Consider the following 12,500-nt stretch of genomic DNA (forward strand, 5'->3'; position numbering starts at 1 on the left):
ATAATATATACTAGCAGTCATCTGGCCTTTGTCTCCGTGTGTAGTGTACACAAATGTATTCATAAAACATCTTTCGTAATGCTTATGTATTAAGATCTTAATTAAAGGTTACAAGTCGATACCCTTCACAAGAAATAGTTTCAAATTCCAACCTTAAGTACACCAACCCACACGCACACACACACACACACACAGACAAATTTACAGAAAACAAAAGACACACACACACACGCACACACACATATATATATATATATATACATATATATATAATCATGTAGTCACATGATCGAGTATACTGCCAGATGTTACACATCACTGGTCACAATGTGCTTTGCATTGTTTGACGTTTTCAATGATGCCACTCCACTGGTTAGGAAAGCAGGCGAACATTCGGAAGTCTTGGGAAAGAAAGGGGATTGCAAGAATCAAACCCACGATCTAGCTATTGTGAGGGTAACACCCGAATCACTATGCCATACAGCTACTGACACATGCACACGAGTATACACATACATAGACTTATATATGTACGTATATGCATATAAAGCAATCATTTTACACCTTTTCTCCATACTACCATGGGTTGTATGAGTATATTATTGATCCATTCTTTTTGTATCTGGATCCCCTTCATGTTATTAACCCTTACCTGTTGTTCAAGGGATCACTTATTCCAATGGTTTGTCTATTAACAGGGAAAATGATAATCGTTCATAGCTGAGCAATGTTCAGTAAAAAAAAATGGAAAAATACACACTCAAGAAGCAGGTGTGTGCATATATATATATATATATATATATATATATATATGCATACGTACACACACACAAACACACATACACTTCTTTTTGGCAGTTTTTTCACTGGTCCTCAGATTTTGTCCGTGGTGTACGATGGGCTTCTCTCAGATTATCTCTATTTGATCCACTCAGAAGCCTTGATCAACCATGGGATTTAGAAGAAGTTACTTGCCCAAGGTGTCATACAGTGGGACAAAACTGGTGGTTGGCGTTTGGAAGGGCATCCAACAGTAACATACCTGATAAAACAGACAGTAGCCCAGGGTAGTTTTTTTCTACCTGGACGGCTACTATCGTCCATCTTACTCTTGAATGCATGGAATGTGGACGGTATGTGGTGATGATGATGATATTAGTATATATATATATATATATATATATAAATATATATATATATATAAATATATATATATATATATATATATATATATATATATATATTATATATATATATATATATATATATATATATATATATATACTCTTTACTATTTTATTTGTTTCAGTCATTTGACTGCGGCCATGCTGGAGCACCGCCTTTAGTCGATCAAATCGACCCCGGGACTTATTCTTTGTAAGCCCAGTACTTATTCTATCGGTCTCTTTTGCCGAACCGCTAAGTAACGGGGACATAAACACACCAGCATCGGTTGTCAAGCAATGCTAGAGGGACAAACACAGACACACAAACACACACACACATACACACATATATATACATATATACGACAGGCTTCTTTCAGTTTCCGAGGCTATAGTAGAAGACACTTGCCCAAGATGCCGCGCAGTGGGACTGAACCCGGAACCATGTGGTTGGTAAACAAGCTACTTACCACACAGCCACTCCTGCGCCTGCGTATATATATATATATATATATATACATACATACACATAATGGAAATTTATTAAAATAATTATGAAATAGTCATAAAGATATTTGCAAAAATTTATAAAGTAAGCACTTGTTGATAGTGTCTGTCGAAATATTCGCAAAGTAGATGAGATCAAATCAAAGATCAATACAGGAGGTTTTATTGTACAAACTCTGTGTCATTGATTCTTTTACTAGTTTTCATAAATCTACCTTTCTTTAGAGAATCAATTTATTTTTCATATAAAGAGCCCCCACCCTAGCTGGGGTATGATCCACAGATTTATAGCTCAAGATGTAAGCAGAGGAATGTAGCTAACCTAGAGACACAACACAATGACTGTTGTTAGGTTTATTAGTGTCAGGAAGAACATTCAGCTATGAATAATACTTTAGATAAACTGAAGTTTACAATATCAATGTTATCTTTTGCAATATTTTAGAACCATCAACTTCTGTTTATTGTTGTTTAACTCATTTTATAAGTTTTTTTAAAACTGTTTTGCTTTCTTTCTTTTTTGACTGTTTTTATTCAAAAGACATGGAGGATTTCAGACAGAAAATTAGAAATGGTGACGTCGAAGGAATTCAAAAATTAGTGAAAAAGGATCCAACAATAGTAAGTTGTTCTCTTTATTGCCTTCTCAAATTTGACTGTTTATTATTTTATACACAATATGAAATGTTTTATACACAATATGAAAAGTAGCCACATATATTTGTCCATGATATTTCATTTCTTTCTTCACCTCTTTTCTCTAATCCTCATCATCGACATTTTTATAAATATTTAACCAAACATTGAGACATGACATAATTGATGGAATGTGAGTGAGAAAGAAATCCATCAAACACTGCAATGGGGTGTTCTGGCGGGAAGTATTCAGTCCAAGAGATGAGAGGCAGATCTCCCTAAGAGGAAGATCACATGGACTGACCTGTGGAGGCTGGAACCTTTGCACATCTCCTTCCTGCATGGAGCTGTGTATGACACACTCCCGACGCCAACAAACCTGTACAAATAGGGTTTGAGGGAAGACCAGCTGCGTAGACTTTGTGGGAAAGGCGCACTCTAGCACACATCTTGGCAGGGTGCAGAATAACTCTTTCTCAAGGCAGATACAAATACTTGCTCACACCCTGGAGCAGTAAAGGTGTAAGAAACATCATCACCAAGGGAAGATAACTGCCGCAAATAAGTTCGTGAAAGAGGGAGAGAAACCAGTAAAGCCAGCAAAAGCAATACATAGCTTGCTGCAAGGGTCTCAACCATGGGATATGAAGGTAGATTTAAGGAAGATATTGCAGTTTCCCCAGGTTTTCCATACAACCCTGAGGCCTGATGTGGTTTTGTGGTCTGTAAAAGCCTAGAAAATTATCATAGTTGAACGAACAGTCAAGTGGGGAGCGGGTTGTAACGAGGCCCATGAACGGAAGTGAGACAGATATAAGAGCTTTCTGCAGGCTCCATTCGCTTTGGTGAATTGATAAAACACATCCTTACAGGTGTAATTAACTCGTATATATATGTGTGTGTGTGTCTCTCTTTGTGTGTGTATGCATGTGTATCTATACTAGTGTGTGTCCCTAACAGGTAATTGATAACCGGTGTTGATGTAAATTCATCCCTGTTACATAGCCCTGAATCAAAAGAGAGCTATAGGTTGGTGCGAATTAGACAGAAAAGGTACCACACATAAAAGACAAAATCGAGGAGGAGTCTCATGACTGAAACAATTAGAAGAGAGAAAGAAAAAGAAAGAGAAAAAAGAAGAGAGCAATAGAAAAATAGAAGTAAAAAAAGGAAAATTGAGAGAGAACTATAGAGAAGACAAAAAGAGAAACGAAAAAGAAAGCGAGAGAGAAAAAAAGAGAGAAAAGATAAAGAGTATGAGATTGAAAAAAGAAAACGGGAGAGAAAAGAAAGAGTGAGAAAAAGAAACGAGAGGAAGAAAAAGAGAAATGAAAGAGTGAGAGAGAGGAAGAAGGATAAAAAGAAAACGAGAGGGACAAAGAGAGAAATGAAAGGGTGAGAGAGAGGAAGAAGGATAAAAAGCATACGATAGGGAGAAAGAAGGAGAAAAAAGCGGGAGAGCGAGAAAAGAAAGAGAGAGAAAAAGAAACGAGAGGAAGAAAGAGAGAAATGAAAGGGTGAGAGAGAGGAAGAAGGATAAAAAGAAAACGAGAGGGAGAAAGAAGGAGAAAAAAGCGAGAGAGCGAGAAAAGAAAGTGAGAGAAAAAGAAACGAGAGGTTGAAATTGAGAAATGAAAGAGTGAGAGAGAGGAAGAAGGATTAAAAGCAAATGAGAGGGAGAAAGAAGGAGAAAAAAGAAAGTGAGCGAGAAAAGAAAGAGAGAGAAAAAGAAACGAGAGGAAGAGAGAAATGAAAGAGTGAGAGAGAGGAAGAAGGATAAAAAGAAAACGAGAGGAGAAAGAAGGAGAAAAAAGCGAGAGAGCGAGAAAAGAAAGAGAGAGAAAAATAAACGAGAGGAAGAAAGAGAGAAATGAAAGAGTGAGAAAGAGGGCGAAGGACAAAAAGCAAACAAGACGGAGAAAGAAGGAGAAAAAAGCGAGAGGGCGAGAAAAGAAAGAGAGAGAAAAAGAAACGACAGGAAGAAATAGAGAAATGAAAGAGTGAGAGAGAGGAAGAAGGATAAAAAGAAAACAATAGGGAGAAAGAGAGAAATGAAAGGGTGAGAGAGAGGAAGAAGAATAAAAAGCAAACGAGAGGGAGAAAGAAGGAGAAAAAAGTGAGAGAGCGAGAAAAGAAAGACAGAGAAAAAGAAACGAGGGGAAGAAAAAGAGAAATGAAAGAGAGAGAGGGGAAGAAGGATAAAAAGAAAACGAGAGGGAGAACGAAAGTGAAAAACACGAGAGATCGAGAAAAGAAAGAGTGAGGAAAAGAAAACGAGAGGAAGAAAGAGAGAAATGAAAGAGTGAGAGAGAGGAAGAAGGATAAAAAGCAAACGAGAGGGAGAAAGAAGGAGAAAAAAGCGAGAGAGCGAGAAAAGAAGGAGAGAGAGAGAAAGAAACGAGAGGAAGAAAGAGAGAAATGAAAGTGTGAGAGAGAGGAAGAAGGATAAAAAGAAAACGAGAGGGAGAAAGAAGGAGAAAAAAGCGAGAGGACGAGAAAAGAAAGAGAGAGAGAAAAAGAAACGAGAGGAAGAAAGAGAGAAATGACAGAGTGAGGGAGAGGAAGAAGGATAAAAAGAAAACGAGAGGGAGAACGAAAGAGAAAAACGCGAGAGATCGAGAAAAGAAAGAGTGAGGAAAAGAAACGAGAGGAAGAAAGAGAGAAATGAAATAGTTAGAGAGAGTGCGAAGGATAAAAATAAACGAGAGGGAGAAAAGAAGGAGAAATAAGCGAGAGGGCTAGAAAGAATAGAGAGAAAAGAAACGAGAGGAAGAAAGATAGAATGACAGAGTGGGTAGAGGAAGAAGGATAACAATAAAACTGAGGGGAGAACTAAATAGAAAAACGCGAGAGATCGAGAAAGAAAGAGTGAGGAAATAAACGAGAGTAATAATGAGATAAATGAAGAGTGAGAGATAGGGCGAAGGATAAAAATAAACGAGAGGGAAAAGAAGAGAATAAGCGAGAGGGCGAGAAAGAAAGAGATAAAAAGAAACGAGAGGAAGAAAGATAGAATTAAAGTGTTAGAGATAGGAAGACGGATAAAAAGAAACGAGAGGGAGAAAAAAGAAAAAAGCGAGAGCGAGAAAAGAAGAGAAAGAAAAGGAACGAGATGAAGAAAGAATTAGAGTGAGGAAGAAGAATAAAAAGAAAACGAGAGGGATAAAAAGGAGAAAAAGCGAGAGCGAGAAAAAAGCGAGAGAAAGATAAACGTAGGAAGAAAGAGAGAAATGAAAGAGTTGAGATAGAGGAAGAAGGATAAAAAGAAAACGATAGTAGGAATAAGGAAAAAATGAGAGCGAGAAAAGAAAGAGAGAGAAAAGAAACGAGAGGAAGAAAAGAGAGAAATGAAATAGTGAGATACAGGAGAGGAGAAAGAAGAAAAAAACGAGAGCGAGAAATAAAGAGATAGAAAAAGAAACGAGAGTATGAAAGAGAGAAATGAAAGATGAGAGAGAGGAAGAAGCATAAAAAAAACGATATGGAGAAAGAGAGAAATGAAAGGGTGATAGAGAGTAAGAAGAATAAAAATAAACGAGAGGTAGGAAGAAGGAAAAAAAAGCGAGAGAGTGTAGAAAAGAAGGAGAAAGAGATAAAAAAACGAGAGGAAGAAAGAGAGAAATGAAAGTGTGAGAGAGAGGAAAGGATAAAAAGAAAACGAGAGGGAGAAATAAGGAGAAAAATGCGAGAGGGCGAGAAAAGAAGAGAGAGAGAAAAGAAACGAGAGAAAGAAAGAGAGAAATGAAAGAGTGAGAGAGAGAAGAAGTAAAAAAGAAAACGAGAGCGAGAAAAGAGAGAGAAAAAGAAACGAGAGGATGAAAGAGAGAAATGAAATAGAGAGAGAGGAAGAAGGATAAAACGAAAACTATATGGAGAAGATAGAAATGAAAGGGTAGAGAGAGGAAGAAGAATAAAAAGCAAACGAGAGGTGGAAGAATGATAAAAGCTGAGAGAGTGAGAAAAGAAAGGAGAGAGAGAGAAAGAACCTAGAGAAAAAGAGAGAAATGAAAGTGTTGAGAGATAGAAAGGATAAATAAAAGAAACAAAAGAGGGAGAAAAGAATGAAAAAAAATGCGAGAGGGCGATAAAGAAGACAGAGAGAAAAAGAACGAGAGAAAGAAAGAGAGAAATTACGAGTGAGGGAAGGATAAGGATAAAAAGAAAAAAAACGAGAGGGATACTAAGGAAAAAACGCGTGAGATCGAGTAAAAGAAAGATGAGGAAAAGAAACGAGAGGAAGAAAATATAAATTAAAGAGTGAAGAGAGTAAGAAGTATAAAAAGAAAACGAGAAGGAGAAAGAAGGAGAAAAAAGCGAGAGGGCGAGAAAAACAAAGATAGATAGAAAAAAGAAACGAGATTATAAATATAAAAGCAAAATCGAGGGAGAAATAATTATAAATAAGCAAGAGATCTATAAAGAAAGAGAGATAAAAATAAACGAGATGATGAAAGAGAGAATAAGATTGAGAGAGAGGATAAGGATTAAAATAAAACGATAGGGAGAAAGGATAAAAAATCGATAGGGTCGAGAAAAAAAGTAGAGAAAAAATAAACGAGATAAGAAATATTAATGAAATATTTGAGATAGAGGAAGAATTATAAAGAAACGATATTAGAAAGAATTATAAAAAGCTAGAGGGCGAGAAAAGAAAGAGAGATAAAAAAGAAACGAGATTAATAAATATAGAAATGAAAGTTTGAGAGAGAGAAATAATTATAAAATAAACGAGGGGAGAAAGAGGAGAAAGGTAAATAGAGATATAAATAAACAATAGAAAAAATAATAAATGAAATATTGTTAGAGAGGAGAAGAATGAAAAGACAACGAGATTATAAATAATTGATAAAAATCGATAGATCTATAAAATAATAATATAAGAAACGAGATAAAAAATAGAGAAATGAATAGTTAGATAGATTGAATAATATAAAAAAACGATATTAATAAATAATTATGAAAAAATTGGATAGCGAGAAAAGAAAGGATATAAAATAAATTAGAGAGGAAAGAGGGAAATTAAATAGTGATAGATAGGAACAAGAATAAAAAAAAAAGATATTATAAATAATTAAAAAATCTAGAGAGAAATAATAGAAAGAGAGGAAGAAATAAGAAATGAAGAATGAGTAGAGAGGAAGAAGGATAAAATAAACGAGAGGGATAAGAGATATTAAAGGGGTGATATAGATATAATAATAAAAATCAAACGAGAGGTTAGAAAGAATACAAAAACCGAGAGGGTGAGAAATAAAGATATAGAAGAAAGAAACGATATTAAGAAATAGAAATTAAAGAGTTAGTGATATTAATAAGGATAAAAGAAAACGAGAGGGAAAGAAGGAAGAGATAAAAAGAAATCATTAGAGAGGAAGAAGGATTAAATAAAACGCGAGGAAGAAAGAAGGAGAAAAAAGTGAGTGAGCGAGTAAAGAAGGAGAGTTGAGAGAAAGAACGAGAGGAAGAAAGAGAGAAATGAAAGAGTGAGAGAGAGGAAGAAGGATAAAGAGAACGAGAAGGTGAAAGAAAGAGAATAAGCGAGAGAGCGAGAAAAATAGAGGAGAAAAAGAAATAGCGGTAAAAGAGAGAAATGAAAGAGTGAGAGAGAGGGAGAAGGATAAAAATAAAACGAGAGGAGAAATAAGGAGAAAAAAGTGAGAGAGCGCGAAAAGAAAGAGAGAGAAAAAGAAACGAGAGGAAGAATGTAGAAATGAAAGAGTGAGAGAGAGAAAATAATAAAAAAGAAAACAAAGGAATAGGAGAAAAAAATGAGAGAGCGAGAAAAAAAAGAGAGAGAAAATAAAAGAGAGGAAGACAGAGAGAAATGAAAGTGTGGAGAGGAAGAAGGATAAAATAAACGAGAGGGAGAAGGAAGGAGAAAAATGCGAGAGAGCGAGAAAGAAAGAGAGAGATAGAAGAAACGAGAGGAAAAGAGAGAAATTAATAGTTAGAGAGAAGGATAAAAAGAAAACAATAGGGAATAGAAGGAGTTAAAAGTTGAGATACGAGAAAGGAAAGTTAGAAGATATATAAGAAACGATAAAAAGGATAGAAATGAAAGAGTTAGATAGATTAAGAAGGATAAAAGAACTAGGAAGAAAATAAGACGAAAGGGAAGAGATAAATAAAGAAAGAGAGAAAGACAATGAGGAAATGAGAGAGAAAGAGAGAACAGACAAAGAAAACGATGAAAGAGAGGAAAGAAATAGATAGAGAGAGATAGGAGAAAGAAAACAGAGAAATAATAATAGAAAAGGAAGATATAAAGAGAGATAGGGAGAAGGAAACCCGAAATAAAAAAGAGAGAAAGAATCAGATAGGTGAGAGAGCGAGAATTGAAAAGAGAAAGAGGAGAGGAAGAGATAAAGATTAAGATGATAGAAGAAGAGTACTGAGAGAAATAATAGAGAAAATGGGAGAGATAGAGAGAGAAGAAAGAGGAAAACAAACACTGAAAGAGATAGAGAAATGAAATGAGGGGATAAAAGAGACTAAAAGGGATAAAGAGAATGAGAGAAAAGAAAGAGGGAGAAAGAGAGAAAAGAAAGGGAGAAGGCAAGAGAGGAGAGAAAATAAAAAAAGTAATCCCTTAAAGGGAGAATAGGAAAAGAGGAATAAGAGGGAAAGGAAAGGACAAAGAGACTGAAAGAAAGAGAGGGTTAGGGGAGAGAGAGAAAAGGAAATTGATGATAGTGAGAGGATAGAGAAGAGAAAAAATGCCAGAGAAATGAGATAACAGAGAGAAAGAGAAGAGAAAGAAGAGAGAAAGAGTAAAAGAAAAGGGAGAGATAAAGAAGAGAGAATAGAAAAGAGAGAAAAGCAGGAGAGAAAGGTAAATAGTGGGGGAGAAGGATAGAAGAGAAAAAGAGAGGGGGAAAAGAAGGAGGGAAAAGGGGAAAAAGAAAGTGAGAGATAAGTATAGAAGAGGAGATAAAGAGAAAAGAGACAGAGAGGAAAGAGGGAATATAGGATAGAAAAGAGAGTGGAAATATAGAGAGAAGAAAGATACAAAAGAGAGGGAGAGAGGAAGTAATAAAAGAAAAGAGAGAGAGAAAAAAGTGGAAGAAGATAGAGAAAAGAGAAACAAGAGTAGAGACATAGAGAGAGAAAGATAGAAATAAATGTGAGGAATGAGAAAAGAAAGAGAGAGGAAAGGGATAGGAGAGAAAAGGACAAGAAAAGACATCAAAGAATATAGACAAGTAAAAGAGAAAGATTAAGAAAGAAAGAAAAGGCAATGAGAAGCACAGAGAGAAAAAGAGAGAAAGAGATAAAAGTAAAAGAGAAAGAGAGATGAAAAAGAAAAAGGTTGGGTGAAAGAGAGAAAAGGAATAGTGAAGGAGACAGAGAGAAAAAGAAAGAAAGAAAGGTAATAGAGAGAGAGAGAGATAAAGAAAGAGAAAGAAAAAGAGAGAAACAGAGAAAAGTAAAATGGAAAAAGAGAGAAAAGAATGAGAGAGAGGGAAAAAGAGGAAAAAGAGAGAGGGAGAAAGAAAGAGAGAGAAGAAACAGAGAAAGAGGAAGGAAATGAGAGAGAGAAAGAGAGAAAAGGAAAATGGGAAAAGTGAGAAAAGAAAGAGAGAGAGAGTAAAAGAGACACGGAGAGAGAAGATAAGGGGAAAGAGAGAGAAGGTGAGAAAAGAAAGAGAAGGAAATAAATGACAGAGGGAGATAGAGAGAAAAGAAGGAGAAAGAGGAAAAAAACGAGAAAGAGAGTTAGAGACAACGAAAGAAAAGAGAGAGGGAGTAAAAGAGACACGGAGAGAGGAGAAGAAAGAAGATAGAAAAAGGGGAAAGAGAAAGTTAGAAAAGAAAGAGTAGGATAGAATGAAAGAGGGATTTAGAGAGTGAAAGATTAAGAGAAAGAGGAAAAAACAAGAAAGAGAGTGAGAGACAAAGAGAGAAAGAGAGAGAGAGAGTAAAGAGACACGGAGAGAGGAGAAAGAAAGATGAGAGAAAAAGGGAAGAGAGAGAAAGTGAGAAAAGAAAGAGAAGGAAAGAAATGAAAGAGGGAGATAAGAGAGAAAGAAGGAGAGGAAAGAGAAAGAAAACGAGAAAGAGAGTGAGAGACAAAGAGAGAAAAGAGAGAGAGAGAGAGACAAATGAATTTCTCTATTTCACATGTCCTCACTTTCTTCATTACAGATTAATAAACCTATTGATGGAGTTGGACGAACTCCTTTAATGGAGGCCTGTTTTATGGGCGCCGATAGAAGAATCATCGACATTTTGATAAAAGCTGGGGCGAAGTTAGGAGCGAAAAACAGATGGGGTAATACAGCTTTACATTGGGCTGTGTTGAGGTAAGTTGAGAATCAAGTAAAATCTGCAGATGTGTTTTTGTTTGTAAATTTGTTGCAATTGCAGACACAGGTTCAATATCCAAAGATGCCATAGTTGTGGGACAACAGCACAACAGCAGACTAGCAAACAACAACAACAACAAGCTTCTCATTAGTCATTATTCAATCATAACAATCCCCATGATGATGATGATAACGGCGATGATGATGACGATGACGGTATTGATGATGTCGATCATCATGATGGTGTTGTTGATTATGATGATGATGATGATGATGGAGGCGATGATGGTGATGCTGCTGCTGCTGATGATGATGATAATGATGATGATGATGATAATGACGATGATGATGATGACGATGATGATGATGACTGTGATTATGCCGATGATGATGATTATAATTATAGTGGCGATGAATGATGATGATGACGACGATGATGATGATGATTATGATGATGACGATGATAACCACGATGATGAAGCTGATGATGGTGATGGTGTTGTTGATGATGATTATGATGATGATGATCATGATGTTGATGATAACGACGATGATGATGATGGTGATGGTGATGATGATGATTATGATTATGATGATGATGACGATAATGATGAATATGATGATGATGGTGATGATGATGATAACGACGATGATGAAGATGATGAAGATATTGATAATAATGATGATGATGATGATGATAATGATGATGATGTGGATGATGATGATGACGACGATGATTATTATGATTATCGTGATGATGACGATGATGATGATGATTATGATGTTATTATTATGATGATGATGATATTGATGAGGTTGATCTTGCTGTTGATGATGGTGTTGATGATGATGATAGATGCGATGATGATGATGATGATGATGAGGATGGTGATGATGGTGATGATGATGCCGATGATGATGATTATGATTATAGTGGTAATGAATGATGATAATTTTGATTATGATGATATTGGAGATGTCGAAGATGATAATGATGATGATGGTGTTGGCAATGAGGGTGATGATGATGAAGGCTATGATGATGATGATGGTGATGATGATGATAGTGATGATAATGATGGTGATGATGGTGATGATGATGATGATTATTATGTCAATGATGGAGCTGGTGGCAATGATGATGATGGTAATGATGTTGATGAACATGATATTGATGATAATAGTGCAGGTGATGAAGATGGTGATGATGATGAAGGCGATGATGATGATGGCGATGATGATGATGATGATTATGTCAATGATGGAGGTGGTGGCAATGAGGATGATGGTAATGATGTTGATGAACACGATATTGATGATAATAGTGCAGGTGATAATGATGATGATGATGATGACGATGATGTTTCGTCTCAAAGCCAAAATATTTTCATATTTAATGTAAATTAGTCAATGTTTCTATCTTTTACTCTCAGTGGTCGACCTCATGCTGTGGAGATCTTACTATCTCGGGGCAGTGAGGTAAGTATCTTATTTATATCCTTTCGTATGTTCTACTGAAGACGAAAGAATCTATTATGAGATTAATTTCGAAATTGATTCAATATAGAAATAACGAACTTTTTAAAAAACATTCTATCGTCCGGCTTCTCCCGATTTCAGTTCTTCGTGTTTTTTTTCTGTAGCCAGTAAATAATATGTGGAAATTGACGATTTAAAAGTCTCTTATCAGCAAATTGTCATTGAAATACTTTTCTTTAGCCCTTATTTATAAGTTGTTTATAATTTAACAGTAAAGTTATTTTAATATGCTGCCACATTTTTTGATGGAATATTTTTCTGTAAAATAAACTTCATCCTATATTAGTATGTATATATATATATATATATAAGTGAAGGCACGTGGCTAAGTGGTTAGGGCAATCGG

The 12,500-nt window shown here is 35.5% G+C and overlaps 1 protein-coding gene across 5 annotated transcripts in view; it reads left to right on the forward strand.

Moving 5' to 3' along the window:
* Window positions 1-1,723: 1,723 nt before the first annotated feature.
* LOC115226117 (26S proteasome non-ATPase regulatory subunit 10) overlaps window positions 1,724-12,500 on the forward strand; it is a 273,213-nt gene continuing 262,436 nt past the window's right edge. The window contains exons 1-3 of one of the 5 annotated variants that reach the window (XM_036514890.1): window positions 1,771-2,294; window positions 10,455-10,612; window positions 12,049-12,094. In XM_036514890.1, the coding sequence (XP_036370783.1) occupies window positions 2,217-2,294; window positions 10,455-10,612; window positions 12,049-12,094 (282 nt within the window). In that variant the 5' untranslated portion in view covers window positions 1,771-2,216. Of the gene's footprint in view, window positions 2,295-10,454; window positions 10,613-12,048; window positions 12,095-12,500 lie in introns of all 5 variants that reach the window. The other 4 variants (XM_036514891.1, XM_036514893.1, XM_029797103.2 and 1 more) reach the window with 4 other exon arrangements.

Source organism: Octopus sinensis, linkage group LG29, assembly GCF_006345805.1.
Source record: "Octopus sinensis linkage group LG29, ASM634580v1, whole genome shotgun sequence".
Taxonomy (NCBI): Eukaryota; Metazoa; Mollusca; class Cephalopoda; order Octopoda; family Octopodidae; genus Octopus; species Octopus sinensis.